The sequence below is a fragment of the Rhinatrema bivittatum genome, chromosome 6 (assembly GCF_901001135.1).
Source record: "Rhinatrema bivittatum chromosome 6, aRhiBiv1.1, whole genome shotgun sequence".
Lineage (NCBI taxonomy): Eukaryota > Metazoa > Chordata > Amphibia > Gymnophiona > Rhinatrematidae > Rhinatrema > Rhinatrema bivittatum.
This window is the reverse complement of record NC_042620.1, coordinates 118,093,419-118,113,813: the sequence shown is the minus strand read 5'-3', so window position 1 is coordinate 118,113,813 and position 20,395 is coordinate 118,093,419. Positions and strand designations below refer to the sequence as shown.

Below are 20,395 nucleotides of genomic sequence, written 5' to 3'. Positions count from 1 at the left end.
TTATTCACCACTAGTGTATACCGTTTATCATCTCCACTTCCTAATGGCATTTGATAAAGTGCCAAACAACAATATCAAAAATACTGGTACATCAGGTAAATCTTAAATACCTCAAAGGTTGTCTTAGCCAAATATATGTAGGCCCCTTACTTCGAGGGTCTGTATTGTATGACAGACTCTACTATTGTGCAGGGTCACCTTACTTTAATTTTAATATTCACTCATCAATCCTATCTTTTTTTAGTAGAAATTTTTCTTTATAATAAAATCAGTAATTGACTGTCAAGTAATCCTCATGAATCCACACAAGAGATACAAATACTCATCTACTCCAATTTCTGGTAATTCACCCGACACAGCTGTGTTTCGGACCTCATCGTCCTGCTTCAGGTGGTATCCTTCAGTATCTCCTTATACGAATATTGTCACGGAGCTTTCTTTAATTTATTGGCTTGCTTCTTCTTTTTAATTCCACGACAGCCCCGTTGGGCTGCATCTGCTCTTGAAATGCCAACCCCCTACAGTGAACGTTATATACCCTCCAAACCGGAAGTCTTCTTCGCTGGAAGCTATAGTCTTCTTTCCCATCCACAACGGACGCTGTAGTCTTCTTTCATGTCCCATATTCCTGTCTGAAACGGAAGCTGTAGTCTTCTATCACGTCCAGTGCTCACGTCAGCTGTTCAAGCGGCAGCCCCCATCTTCTATCACGTCCGGTTTGTCATTTTTAAAGACACATACTATACTCTAAGTTGTATGCCATTGTATGATTTTAAAAGGACACGTATCATACTCTAAGCTGTAATCCATTATATATCCGCCATTAAATCCAATAACTTTCACGTCGTATCCAATTGTCTTTCACGTCGTCTACATTTAAATAAACTCCTCCTCTACCCCCTCAGTTCACCACTCAGAACTCTCTTCACGTCATCGGACCTCTAGTCGAAATTGTATTCATTCTTACAATCCAAATCATACGTCTGCAAATTCAAAGATGTCTCCAAATTCAGCTCACATTAATCTCCTGCTTGCACTTATATTGAACTCTTCCTTCCACACTTCGACTGATCACACTTCCAAATAAACTACTAAATGAGCGAGTACCAATTCACTTTCTCATTCAATCCTGCTGGATCCACTGTATTTAAACAGTAGATCCAATATTGCTCGCGCATGTTTAGACTGAGTTGGATATCCCCCCGCGTGAGTCTAAGCGCACCTGTTCAAGGACCAGCCATTTTAGATCCGTAAACTCATGCTGTTGTCTAATACAATGTGGTACCATTGGAGCAGTCACCTTTGCAGTTCTTATGCAATTTCTGTGCTCAATCAAACGAGTTCTTATTTTGCGTTTAGTGCGACCAATGTACAGCAATTGACACGGACATTGAATGGCATAGATCACTCGTTCCGAATCACAATTCGTAGATCCATCTAGTCTGAGGATCTTATCAGAATTGGGTGCTTGCCACTGGTTTCCTGTCACTGCTAGGGTGCACATATCACAGTGACCACACTCTTGGTGGCCACCGGAAAGCTGGGGTACAATTGTGGACTCAAACGTGGATTTAACCACTTTGTCTCTAATGTTTTGGCCCCTAAAGAATGCAAACCTTGGTTCAATCTGGAAGATGGCATGGAGGGTCAAAACATGCCAATGAGTTTTAATGATGTTGATTAGTCTACCCGCTTGTTTCGAATACTGGAGGGTACATGTAGTTGTCTGGGAGAAAGGGCGTTGTTGATATTGTAATAGGAGATCTCGATTGGCATATAGTGCCCTTTTATATGCCTTTTTGATAATTGATTTCGGATATCCCCTTAGGACAAATCTGTTTGTTAATTCTGCTGCTTGAACCCGAAATTCTTGGACCGATGAGCAAATGCATCGCAATCTTAAGAATTGAGAAATGGGCAAGCCGTTCTTTAAACCCAAGGGGTGGACACTAGAGTACTTCAAATAGTTGGTGCGATCTGTCTTTTTTCTGAACAGGGTTGTGCTGATACCATCATTGTTCCGTTGAATCAAGATGTCTAAAAACGCTATGGATTGGTGATCAAAGTGTGCTGTAAATTTTAAATTGTTTACTGTATTTAACCAAGTCAAAAACAACTGTAGATTATCCACAGAGGACACCCAAATAAAAAATATATCATCAATATATCTTTTATATACCCACATGTATTGATACCAATGCGATTTGTATAATATTTGGGTTTCAAAATCACTCATGTAAAGATTAGCAATATCAGGGGCAACTGTGGCCCCCATTGCCACACCCTTAACTTGAAGATAAAGTGTTTTGTCAAATTTGAAAAATTTTTTGAACAAGACTAATTTCAACAGATCAAGTAAAAAATTAGTAGGTACATCATGTGGACGTGGACGGGAATGGAAATTTTTTCCAATAACTCAAATGCCTCCTGTTGGGGGATGTTTGTATATAATGCAGTCACGTCCAAAGTGACTAACCAATATTCGTCTGGTAGATCTGACACCTCATCCAAGATCCGCAGCATATGTGAAGTATCTTGCAAAAACGATGCTGATTCCACAACAAATGGTTTTAGAAAGAAATCTAAGAATGTTGGCAGGGGTTCCAAAACTGAGCCTCTGCTTGATATGATGGGACGACCAGGTGGGGTCCTGATATCTTTGTGTATCTTCGGGAGGGTGTATAGCACTGGGGTAACCGGTTGTTTCACCCTTAATGCCCGGGCTTCCCTCTAAGTGAGGAAGCCCTCTTGTAACCCTTTCTCAACAAGAATATCAATCATATCTTGTAATTCTACCATTGGATCAGCCAATAAAACTTGATAGTAATCTGTTTGGCTAAGTTGGCGATCAATCTCTAGTAAATAATCCTTGGTGTCTTGGATAACAATCGCTCCACCTTTATCTGCAGGCTTAATTATGACCTGTGGGTTATCTGCTAGTTGTTTGATGGCCCGATATTGGTCGTAGGACCAATCTACTGCCCTGGTCTGCTCATACATAGAACCTTGTTCTTCTAATTGTCCCAAATCTCTCAAAACCAATTGTATAAATGTTGCAATGGCCGGGTCCATGGGACCTGGAGGAATCCACGTAGAGTGTGGTGTAATTATCGAATTATCCTGCAAATTGCAATCTTTGAAAAACCATTTCAATTGTAGTCTTCTAAAAAACCGGTATAAATCTATCCTAGTTTTGAATGGATTGTATTTACATAGGGGTATATATGATAAACCCTTTTCTAGTGCTTTCAAAGTTGTATCCGATAATTCCAAATTAGAAATGTTTATTACTCCTGGACCCTCCTGATTGTCTACCGACTTCAAAAATTCTGTTGGCTGCGATATTGTGCCCGTGTTGTCAGTCCTTGCCAATTCGAGGATTTCCCGCCTCTGCGTCCTCTGTACGGTCTGGGATGGAAAGTCTCTTTGCCTGTTCCTAAAAAAGATGACGCGGAGGGAGCAGAGTTAGAATTCTTTCTTTCTTCCTCACTTCCGCTATGGCTTGAATCAGATGAATCTTGAAATGTAACATGTGGACGTCGTTTACCTTGCTTCTTGTTCTTCCAGAAGTAGATGGTATCATTTTTGTAATCCGTTTCGTCCCTATGGAATTTCTGTATTTTAAACTGTTTCAGTTGATTCTTAAATTGTTTTATATCCTGTTCAAGCTTGGTGGTAGAAGCTTCTACTGACTCTATATCAACTGTGGTAGAAAGCTGTGTCCGTATCTCTTCTACCTCCTTATTACACTCCTTTACAGAAACAGTCAGACGTTCTACTATCAAGACCATAAGGTCGAGCGAATTTGATAAAGTGCCCCATGATACTCCTGAAAACATAGTCATGGGATAAGAAGCAATGTCCTATTCTGGATTGCAAACTGGTTAAAAGATGAGAAATAGAGCAGAACTAAATAGTTTTCACAGTGAAGAAGGGTAAATGGTGGTGCACTTCAGATCTGTACTGGGACCAGATGAAATTTTAATGTGGACAAGTGCAAAGTGGTGCGCATGAGTTTTATGTTAGGTTCCATTTAGAGGATCCTGCTCAGGAAAAGAACTTAGGCGTCATAGTGGACAAAACTTTGAAATCCTTGGTTCAGTGTGCAGCAGCGGTCATAAAAGTAAACAGTTTTATGAATTATTAAGAAAGGAATGGAGAATAAAAGGGAGGCTGCACCTAGAGTAGAATTGTATGTGCACTTCTGGTCGCTGCATTTCATAAACAGTATAGTTGCATTAGAAAAGGTAAAAAGAAGGGCAACCAAATGATAAAAGGGATGCATAGTCTCCCCTACAAGGAAAGGCTAAAGAGGTTGGGTCTCCTTTTTAAGAGAAGACAACTGAAGAGGGATATGATAGTTCTATAACATCGTGAGTGGAATAGAATGGGTAAATGTAAATAAGTTACTTACATTAAAAAAAAAAATACAAAGACTAGGGGGCATTCCATCAAGTTAATAAACTGCACATTCAAAACAAACTTTTTTCACTCAGTGCTCAAGTAAGCTCTGAAATTAATTACTAGAGAATGTGATTTAAGATAGTATAGTTGGGTTTGAAAAAGGTTTTGACAAGGTCCTGGAGGAGAAGTCAAACTTATTAACCAAGTAGACGTTAGAAATAGCTGCAGCTTATCACTGTGTGATAGCAGCATGGGATCTATTTACTGTTTGGAATCTTGCTAGGTACTTGTGACCTGGATTGGCCACTGATGGAAACAGGATATTGGGCTTGATGGACCTTCAGATTGACCTGGTATAAAAGTTCTTTTGAGGAGACCACGGTCTGTTGGAGGAAGCGATGACCATTAGGAACAGCAGTGACTTGGGTTGAAGAGGCTTCACATGGGGCTGCAAAAAGTTGAACACTCGGCACTGCAATGGGGAAAATTTTGGGTACTGCTGGGACTGGGGTGGATGGGGGTGGGGAATTCAGGTTTGCTTTGCAGAAGATGTAGCTCAGTCTCTTTGGATAATTGTTTCCTGCAGGATGACACACTTTTGACTTGAGCACCTAGCTACCCTAGCTGGAGTGGGGCCCATTGTAACTTTGGTACGGGGAGGGAGAAGTAGGCTCAGATTCCTACCACATGCTGGTTTGCAGTAGTGAAAGCAAATATGTCCAGTAAAATTAGACAAGTTGACTTCCACTACCCATAGTCCAAATCACATCGTTGAGGAGAGCAACTAGAATCTGCTCCATAACCTGCTCTGAAACCTGATCTCTTATACCTAAAAGGGAGGAGGAATAGCCTAGTGGTTAGAGTAGTGGACTATGAACCAGGAGACCACAGTTCAAGTCCTGCTGTCGCTCCTTGTGACCTTGGGCAAGTCACTTTACCCTCCATTGCCTCAGGTACAAAAACTTAGTAAGCCCTCTAGGGATAGAGAAATACCTACAGTACCTGAATGTAAACCGGTGTGATATCTCAATTGAGATCAAATGTTGGTATATAAAAAAAATAATAATAATAATAAAAATAATAAAAGGTGCTCCTCATCTATGTACGAATGGATCTAAGTCAATACTACTGCTCCTGTGCTTTGGCCAAAAAAGGAGCTTTGGAGACTGGTTGATTGAAAGTTCTTCAGGTCTAAGCTAGGCTTTTTTAATAACTGGAAAGAGTTCCTTCTTAAAAGTACATAGTTGGAGTATAGTATATTTTACCTGCAAATTTGAAGTTGTTGCAGCAGAAAAATAGATTTAGAAAATGTCTATCCTGATTGACTAAAATTGCATTCTTTTTTGTTGTAACATTAACTAAAAAGCTATAGTGTACTGTATGATGGTAATATTGTCCCAGACAAGTACATTTTATGTACACTAAACAGAAATTAATGTTCTTGTGAATTTTGTGTATGATTTAACTGCCTTTGAAGAAATTCATTCACGATGCTATACAGCAAATTAAGTTGCCCATGACATGGCGATCCCTATGGTCTCACATTAGGTTATTTAGTAGACATAGACCTATGTTTGTATAGTGGTACAAGCAAGCAAAAATTAAATCAATAGAATATAACGTGACAGAATACACAAATAGAGGTACTGACAACAGTTAAATCGAAGCTGAATGTTCATATGATGGAATAATACACACACATATTTTATAGGCAGCATAGAATCAAACTTATAATAGCCAAAATATGTGAACATTGAGCAGCAATGCATAACTGTCTGATCACTGACCTGAGATAATGAATTGCTATGACATTACAAATGGAGAGTGTATTTTCAGGTATCAGATCCAGTATCACACCCTCCTTTATGCAACTTAGGATGATAGAGGTGTTTAAAATCATGAGGTCTAGAATGAGTAGATGTGAATCGGTTATTTACTCTTTCAGATAATAGACTAGGGGGCACTCCATGAAGTTAGCATGTGGCACATTTAAAACTAATCGGAGAAAGTTCTTTTTCACTCAATGCACAATTGAACTCTGGAATTTGTTGCCAGAGGATGTGGTTAGTGCAGTTAGTATAGCTGTGTTTAAAAAAGGAGTGGATAAGTTCTTGGAGAAGTCCATTACCTGCTATTAATTAAGTTGACTTAGAAAATAGCCACTGCTATAACTAGCAACAGTAACATGGAATAGATTTAGTTTTTGGGTACTTGCCAGGGTCTTATGCCCTGGATTAGCCACAGCTGGAAACAGGATGCTGGGCTTGATGGACCCTTGGTCTGACCCAGCATGGCATGTTCTTATGTTCTTAGGGTTGCTCTAGTCGACATCTGGCAGATTGAAATTTCCTACCAGGAACGCTTCTCCCTTACTCTGCCCAATGACTCTGCTTGTGTAGGTCACACCAGTGTAAATGGAAACATTTTTCCTTTAAGACAACCCAAATGTCTTTCTTCCCCAGACCCTCTGCATTTTTATTTTCATCTTTCTTTTATGTAAAGAGCTAATTCTCCTTTTTGCATACCATATCTGTGCTAATCTGAAAAAATTAATTTCGTTTACAAGGAGATGGTTTCTATTTATTGCATTCTAATAGCAACACTTTTCATCTTGTAGTGTTTCTAAATTTTATTGGTAGTACACATTTATCATTCTGGATGATACATACCACTACCCCTGCTGTCCTTTCCTCCCTCTTTCTCTGAAATATGGAATAAATAAGATGTCGGTTTAAATAAATGTACTATATTTATGGGTAAACTTCAGCAAAAATACAGCTCTATGAGCTAGTTACCTGGATTGGTACTTTCCATGAACAGTAGAAGGGAATATGATATTGGTTTCCTAGCTCATATAGGGGCAGACCCTCTCTTGGTACAGGAGGTCCACTCGTGTGTAAAAAAAAAAAAAAAAAAAAAGTTGGCAGCCCTTCATCGAGTACTGATGTGAAGTGAGTCACAGGGCTGTTGGTCTCTAAAGAAATTTACACGGATGTATGATCAATAAATAATTTTGTTTAGGCTCCACCTCACTTGGAGTTTAGGATTGACTTCTTGGTCTAAAGATTCCTCTTCTCACCCCAGGCTATTTTTTTTTTGTTTGTTTCTTTTTTAAAGAGAGCATAGAATGCACCTGTGCATTTTTTTCTTGTTTTTCTACTTACGTTTTCTTGCACTTTATAGGTGCTTGCTTACTATATAAGCTTTAAGTAATCCTTTCTTCAAGAAATAATATAACTATACTAATGGGATTAACTAATCAGTAATTGCTGTGATCTGAAGATACCATTTTAAGAGTAATCTACATTTTTTGAGAGTTAATTTTCAGCTGAATCCCAAGGATCCAGAGGGTGGTTTGAATTTTAGCACCTGTAATGCTACTTAGTACCACTTGAACATATACACAAGGCCAGGAAACTACAATGGTGTTTCAAAGAACAATAGACACAAACTTGTACATTGCGTTGCACATGAACTTTTTTGTTAACCTGCTCCACAAAACATTTGAGGGAATGTTGAGGCTCTTTTCAGGCATGCCAGGTTATGGGACTTCTCTGTGTGACTATAGGAAGCTTACTTTGTAAAGCAGCAATTATGGAAAAGTAATTACCCTGTTATGATGCATTTTCCCCAGAGGTCCTTTTGGTTAGTTTATGTATAACATGCCAGTGGGATTATCATGCTGGAGGCAGAATATATTCAATTCCAGTACAGGGTGATTTTTTTTTTTGAGTGACAAGAGGCTCCCCTCCAGTCCTCATTCCTGCCCTATTCCTTGAAGAAAGGCCCCTGTGTGCCCAAGGAGTCCTCTCTGGTGTCCCTTGTTCCCCTGGGTGGACCTTATCACCTACCCCATCTAATGTATCTACTGTTAGGGGGGGGGGGGGGGTTCTACCCTGAAGCCATCAGGGCAGAGCACAGATTTCAGTCCTGATGGCTTGGGCATCCAGAATGTTGCCAGCTGATCTCATGTGGTGACAAGGTCAGCCAGTACTATTTTTCTTCCTGGAGGCAGGAAGGTGGCTCAGCCCCTTCAGCCCATGGGGGTCTTTGAGCAGGGGGAGCTCCTTTATTCTGCAGGGAAGGGGCAAGGAAGGGGGGAACATGGCAGGCTGCTTTTATCTAAAGAGGCTTTTTGTCAGGGGAGGCGGGAAGGGGGATAGCTTTGTCCCATAAGTGTCTTTTGTCTGGGGAGTTGGCAGAGGAGGGGTTCCTTTGGTCTGCAGTGGCCTTTTGCTGTCCCTCTGGAAGAAGGGGGTCATTGTGTCCTGCATTAAGGTATTTTGCTGTCACTGGGGAGGATTGTTTTGGGTGTCATTGTGGCCTTGGTTGGGCCTTACATTAACCCACCAGATGCTAATATAAAAATTTAACCCGCTAACTGCACAAAACTGTAACTACACCTTTCAGACAGACAGGCTTTTGTGTTGCCCATGGCTTAATGTAAATTGTTTCTGAATTCTATTTGCATTAACCTTATTTTAATATTGATGAGCTGCTTAACAAGTTTACATGTGACACATATCAAGTTTAATGCACAAGCCTATATTAACTCCATGCTAAAGTAAACGAACACATTTTTCTGGTACCTGAAAATTATCTTTAAATTCTCTGGTGGGATGTTGTAACTTTTCCGTAATACGTATTTCATTTAATCTGTTTATAAAATACTTTGGCTTAAAAGTATTTGCTAATGCTGTGTTGTTCTGATGCTAAGTAACTGAATGTTGTATAACGAATATTTACATTTTATATGTACATGTTTGTCAGAGCTTCGCCAGCGAACTGCAGCACAAAGAAATCTAACTACATCGACTCCTGTAAATCCTAGCCAGGGATCTCCACAAGCTCCGGGTGTACTAGCAGGAGCTTCTCCTCTGCAAAGGGACACATCGGCTCCAGGCGGTCCCCCTGAAAGAACTGTTCCACCAGCAGCACAGTCAAATATATTACCAAGATGTCCTGGATCTCCTGCCACAATGCCTGGAATGGGTAAACCAAGCACTTACTGTTATTTACAGTTTATATTGTCTATCTCTGGTTACCAATAAAATAGGTCATTTTCAGATTGTATGGAAATGCCATTTCATTTGGAAATAGAGCAGTTATCTGATTAAGCAGGAGTTCCATATTCAATTAGCCATAACTCTCTTTTTACAGCTGGCACCTTGTGATACTGAAACCTATTGCTGGAGCTCGTTTAACTGTTATAGCTGCTTTGTTTAAATGGCTATAAAACTTTGCAGCATTCTGTAGTCAACAATATATAGCATACCTTTTTATGGTCTGGGTTTAGGAATACTTTAGATTTATATAAATTGAGTATAAATGGAAATATTTGCTGAGTTAATTTTTTTAACAAAACCTGTCTTTTGAAAATGCTTATTCAATTCTTTAGTAATTTCAGGAACATCGTATAGTATTTATCTTACTAATAATGCAGTTAACTGTTTTCTGCTTTGAGTTGTTAGGAGCTAGTGCACTTTGCTTGTCGCTCTTGAAATGTTATGCTGGAAGCATATATACTGATTTATACTTATGCAGCTATTGCTGTGTTAGCTCTGTTAGCTGAGTTTATATTATGCTAAACAGTTTGTCATTTTTGACGTAGAAGTCAAATCCAGACCAAGCTGGTATTTCCAGAGTTGTCATCGGGGATGCTATTTGGTGGTCTGTTTGAAATACACACTGGTGGATCGTTCACTTCCCAGCAGTCATACTGTATTGACATAACTCTGAGTCCCATAAGTGATGTTAGTGGGCAAAATGGAAACTGGATTATGTACTTGTTTTCACAGTGGGGAAATATGTACTATTTATTTATTAATTCTTATATACCGATGTTTCATGAGAACATATCACATTGGTTTACATTAGTTAACAAATCATTTAAAAATTTGCATTTCCAAAATTAGAATGAAAAGAAGCAAATACAAAGTTTCATAATAAACTAATGTAAACAAATAAAATAGTAAATTTATTAAAACAATTACTAAAATTTTAAACAGTTAAAGATATGCAGAACAGGAAGAGCAGAGATAATATATGTAAGTATATAAAATAAAGGGGAAATCATTAACATAGTTATATGTAATCATGTACATAGTTATATGTAAAGCCCCTTCCTTTTGGGCATCTCACTGTTTTATGTAAACCGAAGTGATTTGTATCTGATACAAGAACCTCGGTATATAAAAATTAAAAATAAATAAATAAATTAAGTTAAGACTCTTGAAAGGCTTGTTTGAATAGCCATGTTTTAATACACTTTTTAAATATTTTAATGTCCGATTCCATCCTTAATTCCTGTGGTAGAGAGTTCCACAGTTGGGGCCCGGCAATGGAAATATAATATATCTGCTATATAGATAGAGGCTTTGTTTCCAGGGTTGCATAATTTGACAGCTTTGACAAACTGCTACTTAATATCTTAAAAATGCCTTTTTTTTAATACAATAGTGTTTAGGTTGTATACTAGCAATTGCCTTATCAGGGACAGGAGGCATTCTATTCCTTTAAGTTGAGGTCTTCTGCAGATTTTTCTTCAGCATAAATATAAATGTGCACAATGAGCAGTATATTTTTCAAATGTGCATTTGCCATTCGTTTGCTGCTTTGCTAGTGGTAGTATGATGGTAAAACAAATGACAAACCAGAATTACCAATGTATGGACTTAAATCTGTTAAACGTTTTGGCAATTAATCAAGACAGTTTGAGTCTCTTTATCTGACTTTTGGATCTTCAGCTGAATTATTAAAGAATTGAGTATAAATTTTCTGGCATAGATTATTGCAATAGCTTTTACTTAGGCCTATCAGAAACATCTATCAAATCATTACAATTGATACAGAATACTTTGTGTGTAGTGCCTTTTTATTAAAGTAGTTTTCTAGAAGCACAGGCAAAAATATACAACCATTTTGTTATGTAGCAAAGTAGTGACTCTCCTATTCAAGCTTCTATAAAATGGAAAAGATGTAATTACACCAGGACACACAATTTATAGTTGCCAAAAGGAGATGCTATTTTTCATATCAGAATTGATGGTTATGACTTAATTTCTTCATAGTACAAGGAGGGAAATATTTCACTAGTAGATTTCACATCCTTGTAGGAGTGGGCAAATGTCTTTTTTGTCATAGGACCAAATTTGTGCTCTTGCCTGTTCAAGGTACTGGGGGAGTGAGTGAGGGTTTCCACCCTGGAGAAAAAGATAAGCTGAGGGGGTTCACCCAGTAACTTAAAATAAAAGCCAAGCTGTACATGAAATTAAACCAGTAAACTGTCTATTTTCCCAATAGCACTGGGCAGGCTGTGCATTGCTTGTAATATTATATGAAATTTTCTTAGTAGCAACAGAATAAAATATTGACCAGCAGGAGACAGTGTAAAGAGTAGGGGAATGGGCAGTAGTTTTTTGTGTTCATGCTTTTGGTGCTCTTTCGGTTACAGGAGGAGGGAGGTGTTTTAGCATTAATTAAATTAACACTTTATCCAGTACAAAAGTCAGTTTCAATAACAGAACCATTTGAATTTTTAATTATAAGTATGAATTCTTTAAATTTAGCATTATGCTATTGTCCTCCGAAAACAATAGAATACAATCTCTCTACTTTTTTGGAAATTGTTACTTCTCTCCCTTTATATTTAAATGAAACAATTTTAATGGGTGATTTCAATTTACATATTAATTCAAGAAACCTTGCTACCTTTACAACTGTTTTCCTCAAAGCCATGTCAGGTTTGGGCTGGCATCAGTTAAAGACCCCACTCATACAAGAGGAAACACTCTTGACTTAGTCTTTTTTAACCCTTCACATATAACAATACCAGTTGAAGATCTTGTCATTCAGCCTATACCTTGGTCGGATCATTTGATATCTTTTATTTTTAAATTTTTAGAACCTAAAAGGAAAAATAATACGGTTACACATATAAAGAAAAGGGAATTCTTTAAAATAGATGATTTCATCTCTGAACTGGCTTTAAGATTACCTAATACTGTTTCAGAAGACACAAACAGTTCAGTGGAAGATTGGAATCAGGTTTTGACTAATACTTTAGACCACACTGCCCCCTTGAAATTAATTCCTGCAAAGAATAAACCTAATACACTTTGGTACACTAGTAAACTACATCAAATGAAAACTGCACTTAGGAGAAAGGAAAGGCTGTGGAAAAAAACGGAAAAGTACTGTTACAAAAAATTCTTACTACGGTTTTCTACGAATATATAAACACGAAGTGAATAAGGTTAAGAAAAGTTATTATTCAAATAAGATTTCGTTAGCAAATAATAACCCTACTACATTATTCAGCATTGTCAAATCCTTAATTACTCCTATTTATAACAAAACCCAATATATATATAACACAATTTGTAATCAAATTGCAAAGCATTTTCAAGAAAAAGTAGAAAAAATATCTTCAGAATTTTCTCATTTATCCTATCCGATCTATAAAGATCAAACATCTGTAAACATATGGTCATCTCTTGCAAAAATTAACAACGATACTGTGAAACAAATAATAAAAAAAAAAAGTATTTAATTCACCTTTGAACCCATGTCAAGTGCCTGGTAGTAAAGATTCAGTGCAAAAAAGTGCAGTGTTATGCATTTGTGGTGCAGATATCTGAAGGAGTAGTATGTGATGGGAGATTAGAAACTGATGAGCACCTACTAGAAGAAGAATCTACTGGTGATTGTGTCTGATGATCTCAAGATACCACAACAGTGCCTAATAAGACCAGAGGAATGCTCGGTTGCATACACAGAGGCATAACCAGTCGAAAAAAAAAGGTAATGCTGTCTCTGTATAGGTTGTTGCTGAGACCTTACTTAAAATATTGTGTCCAATTCTAGAGGGTATGTCTCTGAAAGGATATAGATAGACTGGGGTTATTCAGAGAGATGCACATCTACCCCGGCCGCTCACCGCGCCGACCACGAGGCACCGCTCACTGCACACCCGACGCTAGTCTTCAGCCCTTCCGGGCCAGCAACCAATCAGGAACGTCCGAGGGGCAGCCAATCGCGAAGGAGCCAAGAACCCTTTAAACTCACGCGGCGGCGTGATCCTGCCTTTCTCCAGCCACCGGGTCTGAAGTGAGACCGTGCGAGGCCTGCGCAGCCGGCGCCGAGACCAGCCGAGGTAAGGCCTTCGATCGCGCACCTACCCCGGCCACTCACCGCGCCGACCACGAGGCACCGCTCACTGCAGACCCGATGTTAGTCTTCAGCCCTTCCGGGCCAGCAACCAATCAGGAACATCAGAGGGACAGCCAATTGCGAAGGAGCCAAGAGCCCTTTAAACTCACGCGGCGACCAGGAGTCGCGTGCCGAAGGGGCACTTTGTGCGCCCTTTCGTGTAGCACCGCAGTGCCACCCTACCCCTGCCTGCCCTCACCCTACTCCCCCCCCCCCCCCCCCCAAGCACTCTCTCAAGCCCTCCTCGCTGGCTAATAACCTTCAACCCAATATTTTCAACGCAACACTCCATCGAACCACACAGCCAATCCACTCCTTCCAAACACAGCAAACAAAAAAAATGCATCCAGCCGCCACTATCCCTATCCTTCAACACCTTACACCCTTAACAGGAAAACCAATTAAGCAAGCCTGACAGCGCTCATTAATAACCCTTACGTCTATCCTAACTGCACCAATCACTCAACTTCTAGGTTTTACTCTATTCACCCTTACTCTTTTCAATGCTCAATCCCTTACCAAAAAATCCCTGATACTTAGACTACCTCCTAGAAGCCAAGCCAGACATTTATTTATTTATTTCACATTTTTCTATACCGAGCTTCATGGTTGAATACCATATGTGCCATAACAGAAACATGGCTAAAACCCACAGACACCACAATAATAAATCAATTACCAACTCAGAACTACAACATCTTCTCACTCCCCAGACTGAAAGAGAGAGGCGGGGGCATCCTACTAGCAACAAAAAAAGGCCTCTGTTTCACGCAACACTCGGTCATATCAGACCCTAAACTAGAAATCGGCTTCTTCACATCAGACCAACTTCAAATCCTTTTAGTCTATGCCCTCCCGGGGCTCTTGGAAACAGACACTTCTTCTATCATTGAATTAATCACTACCACTATCAATTTGGACGCCCCAGCAATTATTCTGGTAGATTTCAACTTACACGTAGACGATCCTATTCTCTCACCCAGCTGCAAATCTTTCCTCACGGCATTATCAGCCCTAGGATTCAACTAGATAGTCAACAAACCCACCCACAAAGCAGGCCATACACTCGATCTAATCTTCGTCAATTCAGGCATCAAGCATTCCTCTCATCTGAATTGCAAGAAGGTCCCCTGGTCGGACCATACACTAATCTCCACTAAGTTCACAATAAACGAAACCAGCCCGGTTCATGGACCCCAGCTCTCCTTCCAATATAGAAGAGCATGCTCAGCGGAAGACCTCAGCAATCAACTAACCTCACAACTCACTAACATAGATCTCACCAACCCCAACACAGCTCTCCTATCCTGGAACAAAATTACTGAAACCATGGCGAATAAGCTATGCCCCCTTGTAACAAAAATCCTAATACAAACTCCTCCAAAAGACAACCTTGGTTTACCAACGAGCTCAGAAAACTGAAACAAAGAAACATAGAAACATAGAAATGACGGCAGAAGAAGACCGAATGGCCCATCCAGTCTGCCCAGCAAGCCTCACACATTTTTTCTCTCATTCTTATCTGTTACTCTTAGCTCCTTGTTCTATTCCCCTTCCACCCCCACCATTAATGTAGAGAGCAGTGATGGAGCTGCATGCAAGTGAAATATCTAGCTTGATTAGTTAGGGGTAGTAGGGGCAGTAACCGCCGCGATAAGCAAGCTACACCCATGCTTATTTGTTTTACCTAGACTATGTTGTACAGCTCTTGTTGGTTTTTTTTTTCTTCTCCCCTGCTGTAGAAGCAGAGAGCCATGCTGGATATGCATTGAAAGTGAAGTATCAGGCGCATTTGGTTGGGGTAGTAACCGCCGTAACAAGCCAGCTACTCCTCGCTTTGTGATTGCGAATCCTTTTTTTTCTTCACCCCTGTCGTTGAAGCTATGCAGGATATGCGTGAAGCATCAGTTTTTTGTTTTTGTTTTTTTTTTTTTTTTTTTTCCCCTGCCGTTGAAGCAGAGAGCTATGCTGGAAATGCGTGATGTATCAGTCTTTCTCCCATGCCGATGCAGCAGAGAACCATGCTGGATATGCATGGAAAGTGAAGTATCAGGCACATTTGGTTTGGGGTAGTAACTGCCGTAACAAGCCAGCTACTCCCCGCGTTTTGAGTGCGAACCCTTTTTCTTCTCCTTTGCCGTTGTAGCAGAGAGCTCTGCTGGATGTGTGAAGTATCAGTTATTCTTCTCCCCTGTCATTGAAGCAGAGAGCTATGCTGTATATGCATTGAAAGTGAAGTATCAGGCATATTTGGTTTGGGGTAGTAACCGCCGTAACAAGCCAGCTACTCCCCTCTTTATGAGTGCAAATCCTTTTTTCCATTACCTCTTGCTGTTGAAGCTTAGAGCGATGTAGGAGTCACAGTAAGCATGTGTATGTTTATTTAATAAGGGTATTGTGTCAATAGCCATCATTCTGGTGAGTCACCCACTCTTCATTGGTGGCCTCTTGACTTTATGGATCCGCAGTGTTTATCCCACGCCCCTTTGAAGTCTTTCACAGTTCTGGTCTTCACCACTTCCTCCGGAAGGGCATTCCAGGCATCCACCACCCTCTCCGTGAAGAAATACTTCCTGACATTGGTTCTGAATCTTCCTCCCTGGAGCCTCAAATCGTGACCCCTGGTTCTGCTGATTATTTTCCTACGGAAGAGGTTTGTCGTTGTTTTTGGATCATTAAAACCTTTCAAGTATCTGAAAGTCTGTATCATATCACCTCTGCTCCTCCTCTCCTCCAGGGTGTACATATTTAGATTCTTCAATCTCTCCTCGTACGTCATCCTATGAAGATCCTCCACCTTCCTGGTCGCCCTTCTCTGTACTGCTTCCATCTTGTCTTTGTCTTTTTGTAGATACGGTCTCCAGAACTGAACACAGTACTCCAGGTGAGGCCTCACCAAGGACCTGTACAAGGGAATAATCACTTCCCTTTTCTTACTTGATATTCCTCTCTCTATGCAGCCCAGCATTCTTCTGGCTTTTGCTATCGCCTTGTCGCATTGTTTCGCTGTCTTCACATCATTAGACACTATCACCCCAAGGTCCCTCTCCTGCTCCGTGCACATCAGCCTTTCCCCCCCCATCGAGTACAGTTCATTCGGATTTCCACTCCCCATATGCATGACTTTGCACTTCTTGGCATTGAATCTCAGCTGCCATATCTTCGACCACTCTTCCAGTTTCCTTAGATCCCGTCTCATTCTCTCCACTCCTTCCGGCGTGTCCACTCTGTTGCAGATCTTAGTGTCATCCGCAAAAAGACAAACCTTACCTTCTATCCCATCTGCAATGTCGCTCACAAAGATATTGAACAGGACTGGTCCCAACACCGATCCTTGCGGCACACCACTTAAAACCGCTCTCTCTTCAGAGAAGGCTCCATTTACCATCACACATTGTTTTCTGTCCGTCAACCAATTTGCAATCCAGGTCACCACATCGGCACTCACTCCCAAGCTTCTCGTTTTATTCACCAGTCTCCTGTGCGGAACCGTATCAAAAGCTTTGCTGAAATCCAAGTAGATGACATCTAGTGCTCTTCCTTGATCCAATTCCTTGGTTACCCAGTCAAAAAAGTCAATCAAATTTGTCTGACAGGATCTTCCCCTGGTGAATCCATGCTGCCTCTGGTCCATCAATTCTCCAGACTGTAGATAGTTGACTATTCTCTCTTTCAGCAGTGACTCCATTACTTTTCCCACCACCGAAGTGAGGCTAACCGGTCTGTAGTTGCCTGCCTCTTCCCTGTTCCCACTCTTGTGAAGCGGGACCACCACCGCTCTTCTCCAATCACTCGGCACCACTCCCGTTTCTAGGGATCTATTGAACAGGTCACACAGCGGACCCGCCAGAACATCTCTGAGCTCCCTCAATATCCTTGGATGAATCCCATCAGGCCCCATGGCTTTGTCCACTTTCAGGTTCTTTAGTTCTTCCCACACATTTTCTACTGTAAAAGGATTTTCATCTATTCCCCTTCCCTCCAGTTTCTTGTTGTTTAGAGATGGTCCTTCTCCAGGGTCTTCTTTAGTGAACACAGAGCTGAAGTATTCGTTTAATATTTCTGCCATTTCTTCGTCTCTCTCTACACATTGATCATTACCACCTTTCAATTTCACTATACCACTTTGGACCTTTCTCTTTTCGCTGATGTATCTGAAAAATGTTTTGTCACCATTTTTTATCTCCTTGGCAATCCTCTCTTCCGCTTGACTCTTTGCCAACTTGATTAATTTCTTTGTCTCCCTCAGTTGATACAAATATTCTTCTTTGTGCTCCTCCCTTTGGGATCCTTTATATTTCTTGAATGCTGTTCTTTTAGCTTTAATTTTGTCAGCCACCTCCATTGAGAACCAGATAGGTTTCAGTTTTCTTTTGCTTTTCTTTACATTTCTAACATATAGAGCAGTTGCCTTGGTGATTGCTCCTTTTAGATTGGTCCACTGCTGATCCACATCTCTCTCGTTCTCCCATCCTTTAAGTTCTTCCTCCAGGTAGTTCCCCATTTCCTCAAAGTCTGTGTTTTTGAACTGTAAAACTCGGGTCTTTGTGGTTCTTTTCCCTATTATTTTAGTGATATTAAACCATACCGTTTGATGATCACTGCTGCTGAGGTGGGCGCCCACCTGGACATCTGAGACATTATCTGCATTAGTGAGCACTAAGTCGAGTATAGCTCCTTCTCTCGTGGGTTCCAACACCATTTGTTTGAACAAAGATACTTGCATGGCATCCACTATCGCTCTACTATTTTTAGTTTCTGCAGATGGGATTTTCCAGTCTACATCTGGCATATTAAAGTCACCCACGATCACCACTTCTCCCTTCTTACCTATCTTATGGATGTCTTTAACTAGATCTCTGTCCAGCTCTTCCTTTTGGTTTGGAGGCCTGTAAACCACTCCAATATAAATGGATGCTCCGTCATCGTTTTTTAGGTCGACCCATAGAGCTTCTTCAATACCCCAACTTCCTTGTAGCTCAGTTGCTTGGATGTTGTTTCTGACATAAAGAGCCACACCTCCCCCTTTTCTATCCTCTCTGTCCTTCCTTAACAAGTTGTAGCCTGGTATTGTTGTATCCCATTCATGAGATTCTGTGAACCATGTTTCTGTGATAGCAACAATGTCCAATTCTGCCTCAGCCATTAGGGCCTGCAGATCTGGGATTTTATTTCCCAAACTATGAGCATTTGTGGTCATAGCCTTCCAGGTACTCTCTTTACGGTTATTGCATTTCCTGGACTCCTTGTGAGATATTTGTTGAGATTTGTTATTCACTTCACTATTTCTTTTTGCGGTAGTGCCACTGTTGACAGAGTTTTCCATCTCAATTAGATTTTTTTTTTGCTTATGGATCTTTAAATACTGCATGCATTGTGTTTTCTCTCTCTTTTCTGGTAATACTGCAATGCTTTTCTCAAGAAAAGCATTGCAGTATTACCAGAAAAGAGAGAGAAAGCTTAAGACAAGGAGAGTAAATGGCGTAAAGCCCCTAAAACGAGCACACTCTTCTTTTATAAACAGGCACTCCACCGATATAAAACTTCCACTTCCAGATCCAAAAGGGACTTCTACGCGCACAAGATCCACGATCTAGTTTTCGACGCCAAAGCTCTTTTCACCTTTGTTTCCAACCTTACCCAATTCAGTGCACCAGTTATCCCTATCAACCAAGCACAATCAAAAGCCAAAGAACTGGCCCGGTTTTTCCATAACAAAATCGTTAAGCTCTTAACACAGCTGCCCAACTCCACCACTCCTCATCAGAGTTCTCCTCAACTAACAAACAACAAATCCTCATACCTAGATTCTTTCGAACTCACTTCAGCCAATGAGATCCAATCAATCCTGAAAAAAATGAAGCCCTCCTCTCACCCTGCAGACCATATTCCTACCAAAATTCTCCTGTCCATCCCGGACGACATATCACAAACGCTGGCAGACATCATAAACTGCTCTTTATCTCAAGGCTTCTACTCAGATGACCTCAAACGGGCTTCTCTCAAACCGCTTCTAAAGAAACCTAACTTAGACCCCATTGACCCGAACAACTTCCGACCGATCGCCAACCTATCACTCATAGCCAAGATCATGGAAAAACTAGTCAACACTCAAATCTCAGACTACATCGAAGACAACAAACTCCTCTTCCCTTCCCAATACTGGTTCCGCAAAGCTTCCAGCACAGAATCACTCCTTGTATCGCTGACAGACTACCTGATTCTGGGTCTCGACAAAGGTCAATCATTCCTACTGATTCTGTTGGACCTCTCAGCAGCTATCAACACTGTTAACCACGCCATCCTCATAAACCAACTATCATCTATTGGAATAACAGGCACTGCTCTAGCCTGGTTCAAAACTTTCCTCAACAACAGAGGCTACAAAGTGAAAATCCACAACAAAGAATCTTCCCGATATGACGCACCTATAGGAGTCCCACAGGGATCCTCCTTATCACCCACCCTATTCAATATTTATTTCCTCCCGCTGTGCCAGCTTCTTACCGAACTTAAACTCAAAAACTTCATCTATGCTGACGATGTTCAGATAGTGATCCCTCTTAAAGAATCCCTCTTTAAAACTCTCGACTATTGGGAATCCTGCTGATCAAAAATTAATGACCTGCTCGCCAGCCTCAACCTCATTTTAAACGCCTCCAAAACTGAACTCATGCTTATTTCTCCAGAAAACAACTCCAGCACCCCATCAAACATCCCACTATCCTCTCTAGTCAGAGACCTAGGAGCTATAATTGACAACAAGATGAATTTGAAAGCT

At 40.5% G+C, this 20,395-nt stretch overlaps 1 protein-coding gene across 4 annotated transcripts in view; it reads left to right on the top strand.

Moving 5' to 3' along the window:
• The window catches only part of LNPK (lunapark, ER junction formation factor), a 275,063-nt gene that overhangs the window by 152,683 nt on the left and 101,985 nt on the right, over positions 1-20,395 (top strand). For all 4 annotated transcript variants that reach the window (XM_029605842.1, XM_029605843.1, XM_029605841.1 and 1 more), the window contains one exon: positions 9,175-9,396. In XM_029605842.1, coding sequence (XP_029461702.1) covers positions 9,175-9,396 — 222 coding nt within the window. The remainder of the gene's footprint in view (positions 1-9,174; positions 9,397-20,395) is intronic.